The sequence below is a fragment of the Poeciliopsis prolifica genome, unplaced genomic scaffold (assembly GCF_027474105.1).
Source record: "Poeciliopsis prolifica strain line A6 unplaced genomic scaffold, Auburn_PproV2 SCAFFOLD060, whole genome shotgun sequence".
In the NCBI taxonomy this organism is placed as follows: domain Eukaryota; kingdom Metazoa; phylum Chordata; class Actinopteri; order Cyprinodontiformes; family Poeciliidae; genus Poeciliopsis; species Poeciliopsis prolifica.
The window spans coordinates 1,206,317-1,228,762 of NW_026562435.1; the positions used below are offsets into that span (position 1 = coordinate 1,206,317).

General features: G+C 39.5%; 2 protein-coding genes across 4 annotated transcripts; one reads left to right on the forward strand and one right to left on the reverse strand.

Annotated features, from left to right (window-relative positions):
• Window positions 1-844: 844 nt before the first annotated feature.
• uhmk1 (U2AF homology motif (UHM) kinase 1) lies at window positions 845-14,502 on the reverse strand. 2 transcript variants are annotated; one of them, XM_055060491.1, is made up of 9 exons: window positions 13,761-14,502; window positions 12,905-13,034; window positions 12,319-12,505; window positions 12,048-12,239; window positions 11,671-11,765; window positions 11,516-11,592; window positions 11,318-11,416; window positions 9,644-9,732; window positions 845-9,386 (listed from the first exon to the last, which is right to left on the reverse strand). In XM_055060491.1, exons 1-9 carry the CDS (start codon window positions 14,053-14,055, stop codon window positions 9,240-9,242), a joined length of 1,311 nt encoding a protein of 436 aa, XP_054916466.1. In that variant the 5' UTR covers window positions 14,056-14,502; the 3' UTR covers window positions 845-9,239. The 2 variants fall into 2 exon arrangements, with proteins under 2 accessions (XP_054916466.1, XP_054916465.1); XM_055060490.1 differs by having other exon boundaries at window positions 12,319-12,508.
• A 1,322-nt stretch (window positions 14,503-15,824) lies between these two features.
• Window positions 15,825-22,372, forward strand: akr1a1b (aldo-keto reductase family 1, member A1b (aldehyde reductase)). 2 transcript variants are annotated; one of them, XM_055060493.1, is made up of 9 exons: window positions 15,825-15,961; window positions 16,746-16,841; window positions 17,614-17,733; window positions 17,985-18,136; window positions 18,947-19,142; window positions 19,218-19,417; window positions 21,707-21,779; window positions 21,887-21,973; window positions 22,105-22,372. In XM_055060493.1, exons 2-9 carry the CDS (start codon window positions 16,761-16,763, stop codon window positions 22,168-22,170), a joined length of 975 nt encoding a protein of 324 aa, XP_054916468.1. In that variant the 5' UTR covers window positions 15,825-15,961; window positions 16,746-16,760; the 3' UTR covers window positions 22,171-22,372. The 2 variants fall into 2 exon arrangements, with proteins under 2 accessions (XP_054916468.1, XP_054916467.1); XM_055060492.1 differs by lacking the exon at window positions 15,825-15,961 and adding an exon at window positions 15,978-16,100.
• Window positions 22,373-22,446: the final 74 nt, after the last annotated feature.

The following is a 22,446-nucleotide window of genomic DNA, read 5'->3' on the forward strand; positions in this document are numbered from 1 at the left end:
GTACCTCATTCAATTCACTTACATAACAAGTATAGTTTATGGACTGTTGATAACTTGATGTAGATAGTTGATGAATTTTACCTGAGGCTGTATCTTATCGTTCATTTGAACCTGCACGAGCCTCTACTGAGCAGACTGCGTATGATTCAAAAATATGGGACTCTGGTGCCACCTTGTGGTAAAACCCATTAATGCTCTCAGAAATAAACTAAGTCACATTTATGCAGCTGATGCAGAGAATCATCTTCTGAGTGTTTGTTCTGCTTTGACCTTTTCATCATCCCTGTCGCTTGCCTGTCATCACAGAGATAAAACTTCAGTATAACGCTTTACTATTTTGACCCATTGATGAGTCAAGAATCACTGGTGGGACATTGATCCAAAATGGACTCCTGAATATTTTTAAAGAGGCAGTATTATATAAAATTTGAGCCTTGTGTTATGTTATTCCCTTATGAAAAACATACCTGGAGTGTCGCTTTGATTCTTCCGTGCACATTTGAGAAATCCCAACATCTCCATGTCAACGATTCAGTTGTGCTAAATGTCTGGGTGGATCTGGCCCCGCCTTTGAGGCGCAGCTCCTCCTCAGAGCTCTTCCTCCAAGCTGAAGTTTCCAAGCTATCATGACTGAAAGAAGAATTTTTAGGATCGTCAAGATCCTAAAAATCCTAAAAAAGGTACGTTGAGACAGGTGGCAAAAGTAACCCCAAGTCACTACACTATTCCATAAAGAACCACTGACACTCTGTTCAGATCATTTTATGAGGGAGATGTTTGAAAATATGCAATAAATAAAAAAACAAAAGAGGAGTTAATACAATAAACAACCAACAACAAGCAGTTCACATTAAAAGTTTTATTGTGATTTTCTCAAACAGCATGAGTGCAACAATTCACACAAATGGAGGGCAAGAAAACATGGATAAACTCACAGAGTGTCACACATGTTGCATGTATAGTGACCTTTGTCCATTGTGCTTCTGTTTAAGTTGCAGAACTTGAAGAAACAATCATTTCACCTGCAGGACATTTCAGGAAAATTAAAGAGCCAAAATGGCTGCTACTACTCATCAAAACAGACTTCAAGACTTCCAAGGCCACAGATTGTCTTCTGTCTAGAATGGTTCAGACATTTTTGAATTGCTAACAGTCACTATCAATAATGTGCAAGTTTTCCTTTAATTCTTAATGTTTTGGTTTGACCCAGCTAAGAACTTTGTTGACCCTTAGAGCTTTGCTGCCTTTTACTTTTCTCTCACATATTCGTTTGTAAGAGGCGAGATAAAACAGACGCATTGTAGAACAGGGCCTTCGGGTTTGGTTTAATACTGACATTTTAAGGCATTTTACGGCTGTGCAAAGCAGGATTGTAAATGATCTTTAAAGACATTGTCACCAATTCTGCTTCCCTAAAAATTTAGACTACAACTCCTTTGGTTTCTGTCTGACAAAAATAAAAGAACAATTAAACCATGTTGAAAAGAAGAGAGAAACATTTTCCATGCAACACTGCATGTTTCTTTTTTCTCATTTCACAGATATGCTTCACATCCAAAGAAAAAAAAAAGAGTTGAGACCTAAGATGGAATAGGGCAACTCCTGCTACAACTAGACTGCTCTACTTCACTTTCTGCTGATCAGAATCAGCAGCATTCTTGACTGAGCACAATTTTCTTCCTGTGTGACATTTTAAGAACCAAAATAAAAACTGTCCAAGACGAGCTCGGATTCTCATCGAGTTCCAGTTATTGTGCGTGTAGATTAGCCTGGATGCGAGAAATAAAAGGTTTGCCGCATTCTTCACTTCACACACACAATATTCACTTTGTATCTGCTGACAAAGGAATACCACACACAACTCTGCAACTGAAACCTAGAAAAGTTGTTTCTAGAAAATGCTACAGTTGAAAGTAAACAAACCATCTCTGCTCAACTTTAATGAGGGATTGAGGTTTTATGTGACAGATCAACTCAAACCAGTGCCTATTCTGTAACTCGGTGTCCCTCTTCCACCAGCCAATCAAACAGCTGACTTCTCATCTACAGGAAGTTGCTACTTAGACGTTCCTGTGATGTGGAATCAGATACATTTCTCCTGGTCCTTGGAGAGTAGGATTGTTCATTCCTGGTTCAGATCAAAGCAGAATGGCCAATCTTAGAAATCCAATCAATTAAGCTTGAGACACCCTGAAAGGGTCCGAGCTGAAGGGCAGTAAAAGGCAGGTTGTTGTAAACCAGCCTATTGTTCTACGCTTTTGGCTCTCAGCCATATTGAGAAATTATTACTCGCTGGAGATGTGGACTCTTGAAGTTTTAAATAATTTATTTGATTTTACCCAACTACTAACATTTAACCCTGGCATAAGTAATGGCCAACTTCATGAAGCTTACAGGAAGTTATGGGTGCTGTAAGCAACCCGATGGGCCACAAGATCTTTTCCAGCAATTAAATGTCTTCAACTCTCTCTTACTCTGACTTCAGTTGCTCACTTACTACACCAACATTGTCAAACCACAACTCTATGTTGCCAGACAACTATACTAAAAATCTATATCATCGTTCACAACTTCTCCTTCTGTTTGCTGATTGGTTTGGTTAAATTTCTACCAGTGAAATCCCAGGCGGAGCGCTGAAGGAAGACGAAAATCTCCCTTCAGTGTGAGATTGCATGGGAAGGCAATGGCCAAGGTAAGTAAAAGTACAAAGTAGTTCCTCATAGTTATGTACTACTTTGTGTTGGGATTTCACATGAAGTCGGAACAAAGTGCAAAAATGTAATGTAAATCTACAAAAAATCTAATGTAGCGTCTTTTGTTGTTTTTAGGGTCTGAAACTCCAGAACTTGTGAAGTGTGAGTTTAACATTATTAATCCAAACACATCATGCATAGGAAGAGAAAAATCAAGACATGCCTAAAGCTTCCAGGTCTACAATGTCCATCCTTTCAGACTGCTGTTAAATGAGCAGAAAACTCTTATCAGAATCACTATTATATTGTTTTTAATGGGCTGCCATTTTTACAGAGGCCCAAGACAAACTTGTCAACATTTTGCATTTTCTTTCAACAACAACAAAAAAAAAAACTTTTCCCACACATAGGAGGAGTAGGAAGCATCCAGCATTTGCTGTAATATAAAAATTAAGCCACTAAATGTCCCTAGTTCTCATACTCAAAAGCTTCACATTAAGGGTTAGGTTGGTTTTTTGAGTGAGTTTATCCCTTTGCTTCAGTGCTGTGCCACTGAATTACCGTGGCTTAGTATCTGTGTGCAAACCTGCTAACACCTTTAAACGCATCCAAAGCCTGCGGGATGGGGCGTCAACTAACACTTGGAAAACTGTAAACTATGGAAGTGGGCAGCATGAGCAATTTCTCAAAGGCTCCTCCAACTTGAATGAACGTGAAATTTCTAAACTTTAAAGGGTTTGAGCAATTGTCTGCAGACCTGCAACACTTAGCCTCTTCTAGACCTGGAGATTTTGAATCCAGAAGAGCGCCAAAACCGTTCTCCAAAGTTAGAGCACAACATCAACATAAAGACTGGATACTTCCTGTGATTGAAACGCTCTTGTGTTTACTCTGTCAGTGAATGCCTAGTTCACATGGCAAACGTTTTATGCTGATTTTTGTTCCGTCTTCTCCTTTTGACAATCTTAAGGACACCCGACTACCTGACATCTCTTATGATCATAAGTGATATTCCTGTCATGTGTGGTGTTTTAAGAGTCAGAAGGACTTTATGACCTTATGTCGATATATTCAGCACACTGGATTGTCTTGGTCTGATATTGCAGTGTGTGTGTTTTTCCCCAAGGACACAAGAGACCCCGGTCTGTTGAATGTGATGTTTAGCCAATCACAAAGCGAGGTGACGGAAACATACAGAATAGAAAACTGTCATGGCGCACCAGACAGTCCAGTCAATGTTGGAGATATATTTTCGTATTGTTATTTTCTATATTAAAAAGAGTCCACAAACTATTCCCACTGCTTCTTCCTTGTCAGCCATGCTCTGGACTCACATTTGATCTCGAGATGTTTTGTGAGATTTCCGACATCTGAATGTTGGTGAGTAGAACTGGTTCGTATGTGGTGTGTTGCTAGATCCACATTTAAGATTTTATTATTGTATGCATCTCTCAAGTTTTGAAAAATGGTCCACAAATTAGTGGACCAATTTTCCAAATGTTTCAAACATAGTGCCCTGCGGTGCCTTGTGAACCAGGCACAACAGAAAAGGCAATGAGGCAAGAATACTTCTGCATAATTCCAATATCCATAATGCTCCCTTGGGAGCAAATGATCTTTTTAGACTTTGGTTTTCAGAAAATGTGTTCAGTTTTCAGATAATGTGTTTCACATTAAATTTTGTCTAAAAACAACCAAACTGCAAAATGCTTTGCTAAAGCCCTCACATGGCAGCAAGTCACATGTTCAAATACACCCCTGAATCAGCACATTTCTTAGACACGGAGACACTAAAACATACTCAGTCTAGTCACAGTCATAACACTCATATCTGAGCACAGAAGATGTGTCTCACAGTCTAAATCTTCCTTAAAGAGTTATGCAATTCTTCACATTCCCAAATAGCAGTCAGCTCTTCTAATGAAAATGATGAGGCTGATCACCTTGTTCTCTCCCAATATTTTCATGGCCACAACTCTTTAGTGGAGATGCTGTTATTGAGTGAAGGAGACTCAAAGTTTTGCCATTTGCAGGTGAGAAAAATGTAGGAAGTTATCAGCTGAAACATGGCGCTACATGTCTGCCACTCATTAAGGCTGCATTACAGAGAGAAAGTCAGGCATTCAACAACAGGAAGCAAGAATACTTCTTAGAAATCTATGAGGCAAGGTAAAGATCTACATTCTCAAGCTAATACAACCCATCAGTGCTGTTATTTAATGTTAGCCATGCTAGTTGCTAATATAAGATATGACAGAAAGTTTGAATGGAAGCTCTGTAATCATTTTTGACCTTTTAAAATAGTATAACCGTTTTACTATGAATGCACTGTCACACACATCATGTGACATTGCCTCTGCTTTTAATGTGAGACTATTACGCAACCACAAGGTGTCTTCAATCAGTGAGCTACTGTGATGCAGATAGCTACAGGGAATCCATACTGCCCACAACCATCAGCATCTACATCAACTCTGAAGAAACTAAGATAATATGAGTTAAAACATTAAAATTCTCTTTTGTGAATAATAAAGTATTTTCGAAATTGAATGAATTGGAATAATGAATGCACATTTGCAACACTTATTGTAGAGCTAAATTGATCATATTGATCTAAAAGTATTTCTACTTGTACATAATTAATTGCATGATTTTCTAAGGGAAAAATTCTGATGTTTCATAACTTCAATTATCCTAAATTAGTTCAAGTATTATAAAGTCTTGGGTCTCCAGCTCCAGTAGTTAAGGTCTAGTATCCTGCCGGCCCAAAACAGCTGATTCAAATAGTCCAACTAACTCAATCAGTGTGACAATGTTCTGCTAATGATCCATCATTTGATTCAAGTCTGTTGAACCAGGGAAACAACTAAGACTGGCAGGATACCAGCTCTCAGAACTGACTGCACCACTGCTTTCAATGGAAGACTACAACCTTTAAAAAGGGAAAAACTGTTCTGTTTCAGGTATGTGACAAAGTACGAGGCACAGAAGGAAAGAAAATGTTTCATGAGTTTGCAGTCTTCAGGCTGATTCAAACTGTTCTTCACTGAAAATTAATTTCAAGCTACACAAAGACTTTTTGGAAGCATTTTCCCCCTAACTCATTGTATCACAGCTTATTTAGGGGCGGCGGTGGCTGAGGAGGTAGGGGTTTGTAATGTAATCGGTGGGTTGCACATTCAAATCCACATTCTGTCTGTTTTAGTCGATTTACAGGTGATGTGTCTCTTAGTAACAAAAACGTTGTTTCTTGACTTTTGCAGAATCGTTCCATTCTTCTCAACAGCATAGCGAACAGTGGCTATTTGTTAGCAGTGCTAACCAGGGAAGATTTAATTGTTAAGCATAATCAGTGCTTTGGCTTTTCAGCCTATTTCTAGCAAAAACAATTGGAGAAGCCATCAAACATCACTTAAGTCACATACGAAACATACATGGATTTGTTCTGACTGAAATATCACATCTCCATTTGTTTATATAATAATATAAATAAACCTCATCAACTTATTATCTTTCTTGGCATGTGAAGGGCGAATGTGTTTTTATAAAATAGGTTGCAATAAATTGTTATTGTCTAGCAGCAATAATGGAGGTTAAATGGTGATGTCTTTAAGGCAAAGGACACAGGAGTGGTAATGGAGTAGATTTCAACTTTCTACGGATTGTTTTTGTCTTTAATAAAACTAATTCTTCAATTAAAATGTGTAGTTTGTGTGTAGTGTTGATTAACAGACAAACCTACTCTACCTATTTTCTGTTGTTACAGCAGCATTTTAAATGTCATTCGGCACTTGTGATAGTATAATAGTGCATAACATGGATAGCAATAACTATTGTACTTTTACTCAGATTGACTTGAGTAACTTTTTGCAAACAAATGTGCTTTTAGTAGTAGTTTTAGTACACCACATGTTTTACTTTTACTTGAGTATTGTTACTATGAAGTGTCACTGCTCTTACTAAAATAAAACTCAGTATTCAACCCACTGTGAGTAACTTCACTGAATGAAGAACAAACATGTTTTAACCAAAAAAACGAACCTAATAGAGACATGCAGAGCTACAGAATATGTTGAAGTGAGACCTCTTGTTTGAACACCAGCTTTGTTGTTCTAATGATAATTTTTTATCTGCGATAATTATAGGTGAAAAACAACAGTAAACACAATACATTGTACTGGAAGTACTTTACCCTGTTCTAACATATATGAAGAGAGACATTTAACTGTATTAGTTTAATATGTTTTATTTAAAAAATATATATTTGGAAAAGCATGTGTTCTTCCTTTAATTATTGTTCTGTAATTATGTAATTAATTTGCATTAATTATTTTCAGTTTGGTTTGTTCAAATACTTGAAAATGCACATAAGTTTATGTTTTGTTTGTCATTTAAAAATATTATATTAATATCTTAACAGTTACTGAGTACTTGTCGTCTTTTTACCCATGTTGAGTAGTTTCTTGAAAAAAATATTTTGGATAACTTTTACTTCAGTACAATTTTTGGGTACAGAAACTTAATATCTTGTCATAAATTGGAAGATTAACCAGGAGTTTCACAATTGCTTCTTCTACAACAGCAAGTCCATAACATTGCAAAAACACCCAGCTTTCTGTCATCCATAGTGATCTGCTTGAAGCAGTCAAGATAGAAAATGCATACGAAAAAAACTTTCTATTTGCCAGCTTGAAGAAAAATCCAGACTTTCTAGTCATATTTCAAACACATTTCTGCAGAACAGCACTGCAACAATGCTGGGTTGAAAATCAACCCAGCAACTAACCAAACACACCAAGAGATTGTCAGACATTCCTCGTCTTCCTCACAGTCACTTCAGCAGCCTCTGTGGGAACATTTGAAGGTGCCACAAAGTGAAGAAAATAAAAAGTGGTGCCAACAAGAAAAAGATTGCTACAGATGGTGTGTTGTGTTCGCTTTAAATCAGCATCTGGAGCAACGCTTCGTTTCCAACTGGCAGCAATCTCGGTTGCTGTTATGAGTCGTTTTCTACTTCTGGTCAGAAAATTTTCTGAACTAGAAAAAAACATTTCTAACTTAAATGTTTTAGAGGGTTCCTACCTGATATTTGTGTAAACATTACAGACATTTTCAAACTCCAAAACTTCTTGGTTCCTTGTGCTCATTTTAAAATCTAAATTTAAAGTTTTCCCTTTTTTCGCAGTATGAACTGGAAGCCTGCCCAGGATGTAGCCCTCCTTTCCCTCACTGCTGCCTGGAACACACAGGTATGGAAAATGGATGGACGTTTCTAAAGTGGGCAAGTTTTTCATATTGCTCCTGCAGCAACAAGAAACTAAGAGGATGAAAGGACTGAAGCAGGATGAAAGGAAGAAAATAAAGACACAAAGAAGAAAAGGGAAAGAAAGAAACAGAGTGGAAGAATCACTGTCAAAAAGAAGGCCATAGGAAGCCAGCTCAGACAGAAAAAGAGAGGAAGAGGACAGGAAGGATGACCATAGAAAAAAAGTTTGATGGAAGGAAAAAAACTAAATTATTTTCTACAGTTTTCTACACTTGTCCAGTACACGAGTGTAGTGGAGTCAAACGGCATCCTTATAAACTCTGGAGTAAAGATATATAAAAGTTCTTGTGGTGTTTCCAGTGCTACAGTGAAAACATGAAGTTTTCCTGGATGGAAGCTCAGTCAGAGGAAACATTCCGTCTACAGCTACAGGGCAGCTTCCTGTAGCCCTGCAAGTGCTCAGACGGGAGAGCAGCCACAGGGGGGCAGTATATCCCTCAGTACCACTCCTCCACCTTAAAATACATAACATAGCCCAAAATAAATAGATCAAATAATAAATTGCTGTAATAGTACGACATGTTAGCTTCCACCACAGTGAACCTTCAGCTTCTCTTTAGGATTATATAGTTTGAAGATCTAAAATATCTAAACCACATGATACACAGAACAAATGACATCCCTGTCACACGACATCAAATGGGTTTTCATTAGCCACTCATACTGCACTATTCAAAGGCAACGGAGTGCAGCTTCTCCTGCAGCAGACTGTTAATGTTCCAGCAGAGTCATCAGACGAATCGGATGTTTTCACAGTGAAGAACCGAGAGTCTGCACACCAAACATCACAGCCAGTTTCAGCTGCTGCTCTGCATGGAAACATCGCTGAGCAACATGCATTTCAGCAAAGCAGTTGCTGCATTTTAAACAACTCATCTCTTGTGCGCTTTGTAAAACTTCAGCAATTGTCAAGACATGCAGATTAAACCTGTAAGCGTCGCAGCAGTGTTGAATGGAAATAAAGACTCCATTTTTGCTTCTAATTACTGCATAAAGCTGATTGTAAACTCATCTCAGAAATGTAAATGAGTTGTCAGAAGCACTCCAACTTTAACTCATCTCCTTAAGAGTAGAATTAATATAGCAATTACCCTTCAGGAGTGGCTTGATATTCTAATGTCTGCATCTGCTTCCAGGTGTTGAAAGTATCAGTATACGGGTTGTAGGGCAAAACGCAGCGCTGTTCTTTAAATGAGGCGGATGGAGGAGCAGACTGATCCTCACTGCACTGTCTGGTACAGGTAACCTCTCTTGTAGGCGCTCAGCGGGTAGAAGGTGGCCACCACAAACCTCCCGTCGAAGGTTCGGCCAGTCAGCAGCCGCTGGGCTTCTTTGGAGTCGCTGGAGTTGGCGTACTCCACAAACACCTTGTGGGAAGGAACGGGTTAAAGGACGAGTGAAAGAAACACTGAATGTTGTTGCAGAAACAGTCAGAACATTGAGCACCGACTCAATCTGTCTAAGGCTACATTCACACAGCAGATACTGATCCTCAATCCCAAATTTTGCCTGAAATGTGATTTCTTTTGCGTGATCATTCACACTACTGATTGAATGTGACCCAAATTAAGTGTGAACATTTGACTGTTATGTGAATGTAGCTTTAATGGCTAAATCCTCTCACCTGCCCTTTTCCGGGATTCTCCTTAGGAATGAGCAGAGAAACCACTGAGCCGTACTTCTGGCACTCCTCCTTCATGTCCTCCAGTATGTCTGGGAACAATAATCAACACAGACTGTCGAGCTTCTGCTTGCATTCACTGTGGGAATATTTTTTATACGTTAGATTTCCTTTTTTTTTTTTTTTGCTGATATTAACCTCTAATTACATTGACATGTAACTTCTATACATTCTTCTGTACTAATTCCAGACACCAGCTGGTTTCTATAATTGTTATGTCTCAATCAATTCATCAATTTGTGCTCAAGAATGTTGACTCTGGGATGCATCATGTTTCACTGAAGTGAAGGAATTCTGGGAAGCTCACATAGCAGAGATGCCAACATTGGCACCAGAACAGTCAACTAAAGCTTGGATCAGCCGATGGCCCTCCTGTCTTTACTTTTTAAAAACAGGTGAGAGAAGAAATTGCTTGGTTCTTGTGCACCATGTTCAGACCTTAAAAGTCCATGCAATTCTCCAATATTCTCACAAAGATGTTCTGAAACATATCTGAAGTGTTTGCTTGAAACAGTGCTACACATTCTCGACTGAAACGTCCGCTGCTCTACAGTCTTTGTGGATATTTTTATGCATTGTTGCTGACAGCATGGCAGCATCCTCTCATAGATCATTACCGATTGGATGATGGTGTGTCACCATGGCTTCCACTTCCTCCAAAAAGATCTCAAATGCCGTTTTATATGCCTGCATTAGTCTCTCTCAAACTGTGGTCCCCGGATCACTAGTGGACTGGGGGTGCCCCCTGAGTGGTCAAGAATGTTGACCACTAGGGGCAACATTTGTGGTACTGCATGTAAACAACCTTTTATTTGCCATGACAATAGCTTAAAGTGGGACGCTACAGTTAGCTTTCCAAAGAATTTTGTTAAAAATAATGATGGAAAAGTTTCTTTAAAACCAGATTACCGAAAAGAAAAGCTGCAAACACCAGTGGAAAGAAAACAACCCCAGGACTACTTATATGATCAGAAGAAACTGAGTCACAGCTGCTGAGTGTTGATGTCGTTCACTAGCGATGGATCCCTTTGAATGGTTAGCAGTAGGACTCGCTCCAGTTAATCAGAACTGTTCTTTGCTTTTTATTACTTTGTTTGACATTGAATGATGCTCTGCTTTTAGGTCAACAGCAATTGTTATTATTTAATTTTAAAAATATATTAAATTAAACAAATACAATTGTTAGAAACCCTTATTTTTTATAATTTATGGTGCAGGAAAAGATTTTTTGTTTCTGTTAAAGCAACTCAAGTCTGTTTGTCTTTAATTGTGCTTCTAAATCACCCTACATGTTAACACTTGGTAGTAAAGAACAACTTCTTTATTTATTTCCAGGTATTTGATTTTATTGGAAAACTTAGACATTTTCAGAATATGTAAATAACTCAAAATGTTCATGGCTTTGTCCTGACCAGTCACATAAACCAAACGCCACCACTTTCCTCATTAGGAAAATGAAGAAACAACAATAAGGGAGTTAAGAGACTAATATTTTTAAGGCAATTTCTGGTTAGATGGTCCGGGACTGTTTGTTAAATGGGTTAACTGGTCCACAAAAACTTAGATTTTAATTGTAATAAAGAAAAATGAAAAGAATACAATAGAAACACACAATACCTTCATACTCTTCATCGTTGTGAAGGTGGCTGTCGTCAATCAGGTTAAGCAGACGCAGAACAGGAGAAGGCAGGAGAACTAGATCCTCTATGTGAGGGGCTGACACACACATACACACACACACACACATACATTGGTAAATATAGCAGAGTAGGAGCTTCAGTGATGACTGCAGACATGCAAAGTATGTCCACCTACCGAAGGGGATACTGAAAAACGGGCTGAGCAGGGCAGCTTCAGCTGTGCATCTCTGCTTTGGGTTGTTGAGCAACATGCTGCACACAGAGCAGACAGCCCACTTCACTGCAGACTACATCAAGGAACAGAGGCAGAGTCCAGGAGTCAATGCTTACCTTTTAATAAGGTCTCTGAGGTGATAGACTGGGATGGCAGGGCACATCACGCCATTACTAGCAAAGATGCGATTGACGACAGCAATGCTGTTGTCCTGCAGCCCAGAAACAGAGGCAGTGTGATCTGATTTTATTATCCAACAGATCTGCATTATTAAACACTTTTTTGTTTTAGGCGCAGAAAAATAAAGCATTCTGCTAGAGCATGAAAATTTAACTGAGCAGCAGCATTTTAATTTGACCAGAAACACATTTAATAAAATAAAAATCTTAAAATGTTGACATTTCTAGTTTTAACAAAATAAAAAAATGTCTGAAACACAATATTTTCCTTAATAAATTCAGGCTTCTTGGTTCTGTGGAGAGTTTGGCGGTACCTTCCAGTCCTGTGAGCGGACGGTGTCTTTCAGTTTGATTCCTGAGAACATCTCCAGCAGGATGACGCCCAGGCTCCACAGGTCGATGGCGGCTGTGCAGCCAGAGTCTCCCTCCATCCCAGCCTGGGCCAGGCTGTTCTGGAGCTCGGCTTCTGGGGCTCGATATCCATCCGTCTGGATGTACTTCACATCCTAACAAAACAAATGGATCATTTTAAGAATCCCTGCCAGCCCACCTTCTATTTTCTCACAACCCAACATACACACAAACCTGGTTTCCCTGTTTGAAGCTCAACCCGAAGTCGATGAGCTTGAAGCACTCGTCGTCGGCGCTCCACAGGATGTTGCGTGGTTTGAGGTCAGCGTGGACATAGCCTTCTCTGTGAAGGAAGGCTAGAGCCTCCAGGATGTCTCTGGCACAGTGCTGAACCAGCCACATGGAGTGGCCCTTCTGGGGTCTGCTGCAAGGCATCAAACACAGGGGGACAACCATTCATTTCTCAAGTTATTGGCTTTATTTGCAACTATAAAAGGACAAATAATAATAGCAGAGCCAACTGCCTTGATTCTAATAAATTTATTTAATATGTTCTTGTATTCCATGATGAGATGATTCAATGACAAAAAAAATGCTTTTTAAATGCAAGAATTTGGTAAAAGGTGTCTTAAGAAATAAATCAAGTGGAAAATAACAATAAGACAACAAATACTACTGATTCCTGAAGCTAAAGAAACTCCCTGACTTTCCTGTCTGCAAGTATTCCAGTAGTAAGACAGGAGCGAAGAGGCATAACCTGCCTGCTCCAACCAGAGACCAAGAGTGACGGTGCGATCAGCAGCAACATGGCGCGACTTACCTTACACCCTTGACACCATTGCTGCGCCTCACCAGCAGCTCCGACACGCTGACATCCAGGAGCTCCAGCAGGAGGCAGCGTGTAGCCACACCCACACAGTTGTGGTTGGTGAAAACACCATACAGTGTAACTGAGAAACAAGAGGAGACATCATGCATCATAATGAAAGTAACCGGCTATTTTTCAGTTTACAAACACAGACTTCAACATATTTTAAAGAAAGTGCAAGTGCAAAAGTACCGTATAACTGGGAATGAAAGCAATAATAAAAGATTTTGTTACATATAAACAACATTCCTTCCACATCTTGATGGTGGATTTAACTGAACTCCAGAGGATGTTCAGGGACTTGGGAGAATGTTTAGCAAAGTACCTGAAAAACAGGTACTGTGCAGCCAGTGCAGCAAAAGCTGATGTTGCAGTGCTAACTTGGAGGGTCTAAATGCAACTGCACACCACATTTTGAGATTTTTCTCCAGACAAGTTTTGAAAACGGTGTTATAATTATCTTTTGAAAACGGTGTTATAATTATCTTCCACTTCACTTCATTTTTAGGTCTATCTCACAAACTCCCAAAGAAGAGATTGAAGTTTGAGTTTTAACATGACATAATGTGAATACATTTAAAGGGTATGAATGTTTTTGACTCGCTCTGCAGATTAACTATTGGAAGGAGAATCACTCTTTAAGGAAAAACAATAATACCTTCGGGATATTTGCAGAATGTGGCTAATTACTGGCCACAGATGTAGAAAGCCAAAACTCAGGCAACTCTTCTCCAAAAAGTAAGCTACTAAACACACAGGAAGTAAAGTCACCTCTGCAACCAAGCACACACTGAAGTATTGCTCTTACCAATGTTCTTATGCCCCTGGATGTCCTCCAGCACGGCCCTCTCTTTGTGATAGCCGTAGTCCCCTCCCTGTGAGTCGCCCTGGAACTCCTTCACTGCGGCCGTAGCGGCTCTGCCGGAGCTGACTTGGTAAACCGAGGCCGACACTCCTTGACCGAGTCGGGACTGAACGGTCCAGATCTCGCCGAAAATCTCAAACAGCACCGGCCTCATGCTCTGGTCCACGCTGACCTGGGACGGGATACTTTCTGGAGCCTGAACCTTTGAGGTTGGCTCGGACGGGACGCAGTGAGCCATCGGAGAGCGACGGAGGAGAGAAAAGCAGAGGAGGGGAGGCAGCTAGTTGAAAGGTGGAAGCAACTGCGGGAACATTGCGAGCCAAGTTCTATGGTCACCTTATCAGCGTTGCTAATTAAACACCTGGATGAGTCAACGCCAGCTAACACAGCGTGGTTACATCAACAAGCCTGTTTAAAGCGAGCGCAGAGTAACGTCGGAGCATATTAAGACAAGGTTCGCTGTCAAAACGAGTCAGCTGACAGATAAAGTTAGCCAACTTAGCTTCCACAAACAGTTTATCTAGCCACCGACTTTGAGGGCAAAAACACACCGCTCCCACGGTGGATGAGAGATAAATTCCTCCATAATGCACCAATGACTTTTAAAGCGGCCAGATGTTGTACATAAATTACATAAACTAGTGTTTCAGACCACTGCAAAGTTTCGCTGAAGTTGTAAATTCAGGTTGTTGACACTTAACTAACTTCCGTTTCTGCTGGGTCCATTTCGTCTTCTCAAACGAAACGTCTGCCCCCTCTCGGTAAGGAGGGTGCTCACACTTAGTGTTTTTGCGTTTGAAAACCTTAAAGTTAATAAAATTTTAACTATGACATTTTTATACCATAGCAGGAATAAAATTATAGTTTTTCATAATTGTTGTAATCGAACCCCAAGATATTATGAATAATGAGACTCTAAAACACTTCATACCAAAATAAATATTGTACATCAATAAAGGCCTCTAGAGTGGCCTTTATTGTTACACTAGAGCAGGGGTGGGCACTCCTGGTCCTCGAGGGCCGGTGTCCTGCAACTCTTGGTTGTCTCCCTGATCCAACACACCTGAATTCAATAGCTGAATCACCTCCTAAATGCAATCAAGTTCTCCAGAGTCCTGCTAATGACTTCATTATTTGACTCAGGTGTGTTGAAGTAGAGATACATCTAAAAGTTGCAGGAGACCGGCCCTCGAGGACCTGGAGTGCCCACCCCTGCACTAGAGGCTCAGTAGAGAAGTTCTGCATCTATGTTCCACAAGATGGTTGTTCTAGTCAGTCTGTCATGGTAAAGAAAAAGTCGACTCAAATAATCTGACCAAAATAATGAAATCCTGAGTCCAAACTCAGAATTTCTTGGAGAGAATATATTTCTACTGACTCTGGAACACCTGGGATCCCCAGAACAAGCTTGGCAGAGTTTTTGGGTAGATGGATGAATGACTTTGGATCTGGATCTGTTACTCTTGTTATTGAGAGAAAGTTTGTTGTTTTGTTGTTGTTTTCCTTTTATTCTTTAGTTTCCTGAGCTTGCAGTCAAAAGATTTGTTGGCATGTCTGGATGTCCACTGGATGGATCAAGTGCCTGTTTGGAAATGGCCAAATCCAAGTCTCGATGTTTTGGTACTGAATTCCCAGTTGTTGGGCAACAATAACTATTTATCTCAAGACATCTATGATTTAAAAAAAAAACAAACAAAAAAACTTGTTATTGTGTTAACAACACACTTGTGTGGTCCAGACCAGAAAACAGCCCATTAAGCATCTGGTTGAATTCCCACATAAACTCCCTGTGAAAACAGCTGGATTGTATGACTGTTTTCATACGCTACTTTCACATTTTGAATTAATTTTTGTTTAATATCTACTGACATGGCTGAGTCTTTTGAAGACGTCAGTGCATTTTAAAATCTGAAAGTTTCTCTTTAATTGACCATTTTCACTTTAATTTGAAAAAAGAGCTAATGTATAGTATTTTCGCCGGAAATCGAGGAATGTACTCTTCCGGGAAAAGGAAGCGTCAGCAAAATCAGGGTGGTGTTTTTGAACAGTTTGAACAGAAAGTGGCAGCTCTGCCCTGGAGAAGCTAAAAGAAAAGGAGTTGTTGAAGTAGCAGGTGGCGGTGCAACCTTTAGAACAGCTCTTCGGTGAGTTAAGCGACGCGGAGCGCCATGTTGGTTGTTCTGTCATTTATTTCACTGCTGATAACAAGCAGCCATGCTCTTATTCAGGAGTCAAATCCTAAAGCGAGCGTTACCTCGTTCATTCTGTGAGGCCGCTAAACGGGTGAGTTAGATCAATGCTGGTCTGCGTGTAATTTTTAGCCGTGAATACGGAACAGAAAATGGGGAACATGCCTGCTCATTTACGGAGTTCCAATCTGGAGCACCATTCAGTTGGCTAGCTGCCTTTATTAAACGAACTGCAGACAGCAGCGACGTGGTTTCACAATTTGAACTGTATAATAAATAGAAGACGGTGAGGAATGATTTTTAGCCCCTGGTTATTGGTTGACTTTAAAATATCCAACGCGAGTTCTTTGGTTACAGCAGCTAACAAACAGATGGAGCAGCCAGTTACTACAAGATAAATTCACTTTGGTCACGCGCACAGCTGATTCCTGGATCCTGAAAGTCACGTGACATTCAAACACCCAGATGCTTAATATTATGGACTGCGTCGTTTTGGGCTAAGTTTTCAAGTTTTGTTAAACTTGAGTCTAACTTATGAATAATTGCGGCAGAAAAAAACGACTAAATGAAGGCTAATTCTCCTCTCTGGTCTCTCTACCCCCCAACCATCAGAGTAGTCAGATTCAGAGTAGAAAAATGTTTGTTAAATTAGACTAGACGTGTCAAAGGTTAGTTTAGTGTATTTCTTAAAGCTTTGAACCTCCACGTAAACTACTTTCTCTAATCTTTTCTGTATAAGGTGTTTTGGAGAGGCATGAATGACTTTGCAGTTCTCAACACTGGGCGGAAGATGCCCCTTATTGGACTGGGCACATGGAAGAGTGAGCCTGGGAAGGTAAAAATAGGATGTTTTATGTTTTTTAAGAGATGCTCTATATTCTCAAAAATGGATGCATTGTTTGTATTCAGGTGGTCCAGATGAATATAATCAGCACATAGAAGTTCACTCAGGAGCTCAGTGAATTCACAACAATGCCACAGGAATTCTGTTGACACAGATTTATTGCTGCTAAATATCACACAGTCAACTGTTGGTGTTTGTTATGACAAAGTGCTCATACATTTTCAGTCATGAGCTACTAGGTGGCCAGAAACACCTCTAGACTCTGGAGAAATGAAGTATTGTTGAAATGTACGATTAATTATCTCCTTCTGACAATCCAGTGGATGAGTCTGGGTTTGGTGGTTACCAGGACAACTGCACTGGCCTGACTGTAGTGCCAAACCAGCAATTTAATGTTATTTTTCTGGGCTTCTTTGAAAAATAAGAAAGAAGATTCACATTTAATTCAGATTGTTTTGACTGGATTGATTTGAATTTACATTTCTGGATATGGATGGTAACTGTTGTGAACTTCTACAAATCTGGAGAATTTAACTAGTTAGCTCATTCACATTACATTACCAATTAAGAATGTTTTGAATGTATTTCACTGTCCATATTGGACAGAAGTCTGTGATTTTAACTTCTGGTGTGATTTATCATTTTTTTGTGTGTGAGTTTTAAAGTGGGACAGACAATTCTATCATTCTTAGGAAGCTCTTCATTCTCCTGACCTTTATGAGTTTTCATAACTGCTCAGGTCTGTGCTTATCTGAACTGACAGGTGAAACAAGCCGTTCTGTGGGCCCTGGAGGCTGGCTATCGTCACATCGACTGTGCAGCTATCTATGGGAATGAAGTTGAGATTGGAGAAGCTCTGCAGGAGATTCTGGGCCCAGACAAGGTGATGCAGCCCGTCTCATCAGACTGAGCCCTGAGCTGATGCTGTACTCTTCATCTTTTTGTATCTTATCAAGCACATACATTTTCCACTTACGGTACATGGATGTTGCAATATTATGTTTACAGTTTTCTTAACATAATAATAAATGTAAAACTTTTTCTTTCTTTTTTACTGATTCCCTCCTTTTATGTCACACATTCAAAGTTATTTAAAGTCTTTTTTTTCCTGAGATCTTTTGTGTCGTTCTTCAGTCTCTGAGACGAGAGGACGTCTTCATCACATCTAAGCTGTGGAACACCCGCCATCACCCAGAGGATGTGGAGCCCTCCCTCCTGAAAACATTAAAGGAGCTGAAGTTGGAGTACCTGGACCTGTACCTCATTCACTGGCCCTACGCATTCCAGTAAGTTCAGTAGCTTTTTTAGATCAACGCAGTGATGGGAAAACTGTCCTCACTATGGCTCGATGCCTTACAGAACCGCCTGTAGGAACAATAACTCTGTGGCTCTTTTCTGTCTAACTTTAGCAGCCTCATCACTAGCTGCATTTCCTCTGACCAGACAATTTTGTAGTTTGATTTTGATAAAAAGTAATCAAAATTTCTTTATTTCGTAAAACTGGAATGGAATCACACTTGACCAACAACCAAATATTGTCACTGGCACAAACTACAAAGAAGTACAGGAAGTATTTGGAGGATGGTGATGTGACATGTTTTTTTAATGCCTCATCACATAAGGACATTTATGTAATGGAACCACAGAAATTGTCTTTTTGTTTTTTACATCTGTAAAAATTTAAAAATGACAAAGTTGTGCACATTTGCAACGAAAACACAGCTTCACTCCTGTTCATTGAGGTCTGCTGAGATACATTTATGCACTGCTAGCCTGAAGGCCCTTCCAATGCTTTTTTAATAATGTTGAACTCTGGACTTTGACTGGGCCATTGGAACACCTAGATTACTTTCATTTTCAGCCATGGTGTTGTAGATTTGCCAGATTTAATTTCAGTCAAATAATAATTTGACTGATCATTTCAGTCGGTGATAATAACTATGCATAGCTATTATCACTTCCCTCCCATTCCCAACAGTTTTATTGTACTAGTGCCTTTATTCAGTGATCATACAGAAAAGGAGGCAGAGATACTGTAAGGTTGGGAGTCAAAATATGTGCAGCACTCACAGCTGACTCCCTTCTCCATGTGCCAGACGAGGAGACGCTCCATTCCCCAGGAAGGAGGACGGCTCCCTGCTGTATGATGACACAGACTACAAGGTGACCTGGGCAGCCATGGAGAAGCTGGTGGAGAAGGGCCTGGTCCGATCCATTGGCCTGTCCAACTTCAACAGCAGGCAGATTGACGACATTCTGTCTGTGGCCAGCATTAAGCCCACCGTTCTTCAGGTACATGACGCCACTTCAAAGGCTGAGGAACGGAGAACAATCAGCTGAGGGGGCTTCTGTATGTCTGTCTGGCAGGTAGAGAGCCACCCGTACCTGACCCAGGTAGACCTGCTGGCACACTGTCGGGACCGGGGTCTGGTGGTGACCGCCTACAGCCCCCTGGGGTCTCCAGACCGAGCCTGGAAACATCCAGATGAACCCGTCCTGCTGCAGGAGCCTGCAGTTCTGTCACTGGCAGAGAAGTACAACAAGTCTCCTGCTCAGATCATCCTCAGGTGATTTTACTGCTAAGAGTGTATAAACACCACATGCATGGAGAGCTGACTTTGTCCTCCTGTATCAAACTATGTCACATATTGTGCAGTAATGGACTGCTTTGGCCCTTACTATGTGTTAGATGGACTATACAATAGCACTCAAGGAGCACTGTCACCATAACAACTATTGCTGCACGATAGATTGCCCAAGAAGTTATTGCAATAAACAATAATATTGTGATTTTGACACCATTTCCAAGTAATAAAATAATAATGGCTCACTGATGCAACAACACATTCTCAAATATCAATGCTTTAATTTTTTTTTTTAAACATTTAGCATTGAAATTGAAAGACATTTAAAATATTCAAAATAACTAAAACAGAAACAACAAATAAAATGAATTATGAAGTCTCTGTAAAAACAAGTGTCTTTCAGAAAAAGACCAAATCAACAGACTGAAGACTTTTATCATCCAGTTTTTGGTAGAAAGAGAACAATGATAAATCATGCAAATGGAAATTACTGAGTTTGTTTTAATTTATCACAGATTAATTTATTTATTCTTTATTGAGGCAGGCCTAGTAACAATATATAATTTGAAATATTAACTAGTCTATATTTATTTTATTCTCCTTCCTGAAGCATCAGAATGGAGGAAAATACCACAGTTACGTTCTCAGATTATATGAACGGTAATTTTATTAATTCAATTAAACTTAAAGTGGTTTTGTTGCTCATAGGGGATATATTTTAAGTAATTGTATGTAATTATCGCTAATATAATTTCAAAATTTATCTTCTTGTTAAATTACTATATTACATAAAATCAATAGATTTTAGCATTGAAATGTTATGTTGCATATTATAGAGAATTGTCCAGATGACAGTTGTTGACAATGTAACAAGCAAGATCTTCAGTACAAGATTGGAAAGTCTAGTGGAAGAAAAATGTGGCATAATAAAAAAAAAATGCAGACATCTGCAGTATTTGGGTGATGACTTGTATCTAAAAATAGTTACAGTATTTCTTTACATTGGAGGATTAAAAAATTCTGCACGTTTTCTGTTAGTCACGCACAAATGAGTTTTAAAAAAGCACCTGTTGCTTTCTGTTACTACTTTTCTGGTGCCAATTTCTGCTATTTAGTTGTGTTTTTCCAACAGTGACACAGTCACCACTCATTCCTATATAAAACTATGCACAATTTTTTGTCTACAGACTTAAAACTGTCTTCACAGTGACCCTATAAACTGACAACTACATTTTTAAAACAAGAACATCCTGCAGCTTTTAAAACTATTGCAAATTTAGTTGGTTGTCAAAGAGAAAAAGGGAAGCACCATAAATTAACCCTGGAAAAAATCAGTGAATCAGCAAAAAAACCCACTGATTTAGTGGAAGTAAAAGGACAAACAAGAGGAAGCAGCAATAACCTGAGTATGGAAAAATCCCAGTAATGAAACATGTCACTGGTTTCCTGCTGGGTGGGTTCCAGTAATGCACATCTTGTAACAAGTCTTTAGCTGGAAATGTTTCAGCCCCATGGAGAAGTGTTACATCTCCTGAGCCATCTCTGATAAAATGAAATTTAGTGTCAGTTGGCAACAATAGGAGAAATGAAAATTGGACTTTTAAGGAGGCAGTAAAATAAACGTTTTTGAGTGTTGCATCATGTTATAAATAATTTCCTCACCTTAAACATATCTGCAGTGTTGCTCTGATTCTGTCATGCATGTTTGAGAAATCCTCCTCCTCTGAGCTTTCGCCTCACGGAGCAGCCCTCCTCCACGGCTCTCACTCAGCTCTTCAGACTAGTCAGCAGCTCGTCTGATTACATTATTATAGGAGCTACTTATCAGTGCTGGTAAAAACATTGTTAAATTGAGGAGCCATGTTGTGATGACTTTCTGAAGGTGGCGTTTCAGAGCAGGAATTTTTAAAGAGACAGAGGCCCAATTTCAACATGTTAAATTAGAAAGTAAAAAATATCTTTTAAGTCATATTTAATATATATAGTATTTTTATAACAACTGAACTTAACATAGTTCCTTGATGACGCTATGAAATGGCACCATGAGCCTGGAAAATACATACTGCCCCTTTAAAAAAAAATCTGCAATATACAAAGATATAATAGATTTAACTTCTTTCCTACATGTAAGCATATATTTGAATTGGATCTTTAAATATGAATGTCAGTTTGTTTTCTTTTGTGGTTAAGAATATTGGTCCATATGCCAATTTTTTTTCCATATATGTATTTATTTAGCCATAAACACGGTTTAAACTCTGGTCCTTTCAGATGGCAGACACAACGAGGCGTAGTAACAATTCCTAAGAGTGTGACAGAGTCGCGCATCAAGGAGAACATCCAGGTAACATGTCCATCACACCGGTTTGCTTCCACATAACATGTTCAAGGAGCTCAGGTGTTTCCTGTGCTTCAGTTTTTATTTGCTGAATAAACTCTTTTTTTCATCAGGTGTTTGATTTTACCCTCGAAGCAGAAGAAATGAAAAGCATCACAGCACTAAACAGAGGCTGGCGCTACATCGTACCAATGATTGAGGTGAGTAGGCAGCATGTCAACATGATTCCTTGTTTCTCTGCAGCCGTTTGAAGCAAAAACATGACCTAGATATAAAAAAAATATCCTCCCAGACAAGAGAAGCACACTGACTTTGGCTTTAACTGTTTCAGGTGGAGGGGAAGCGAGTTCCCAGGGATGCAGGACATCCCCACTACCCCTTCAACGACCCCTACTGATGACCAACACTATAGCCTCAATTTGTGCCTTCAACTTTAACCTCACATCGCTCACCAGTGTAGTTGTGACATCCGTCTTCACTCTGTTAGATTCTGCACTTGTTGTTTGAATGCATCATGGTGACAGTCTGAGACTGTAAAGGAATTACTGTAACTGAATGCACACCTGTTCTTTTTTCAAAATAAACATTTTGTTACGTTGTCTGATGGAGTGTTTCCACAGCTGACCATGGAAAATCATGAAGCAAAACAGTACTTTATTAACTTTGACTGTTT

Bases quoted from the DNA above. Each gene is read 5' to 3' on its own strand.
- uhmk1 (XM_055060490.1), bottom strand. From the start codon at position 14,055: ATGGCTCACTGCGTCCCGTCCGAGCCAACCTCAAAGGTTCAGGCTCCA. The intron at 12,509-12,904 runs GTAAGTCGCGCC...GATGCCTTGCAG, and splicing joins AATGGTGTCAAGGGTGTAAG to CAGACCCCAGAAGGGCCACT. The intron at 9,733-11,317 runs GTATTGTGTGTT...TATTGTTCCCAG, and splicing joins CAACGATGAAGAGTATGAAG to ACATACTGGAGGACATGAAG.
- akr1a1b (XM_055060492.1), top strand. From the start codon at position 16,032: ATGCTCTTATTCAGGAGTCAAATCCTAAAGCGAGCGTTACCTCGTTCA. The intron at 16,842-17,613 runs GTAAAAATAGGA...CTGAACTGACAG, and splicing joins GGAAGAGTGAGCCTGGGAAG to GTGAAACAAGCCGTTCTGTG. The intron at 17,734-17,984 runs GTGATGCAGCCC...GTCGTTCTTCAG, and splicing joins AGATTCTGGGCCCAGACAAG to TCTCTGAGACGAGAGGACGT.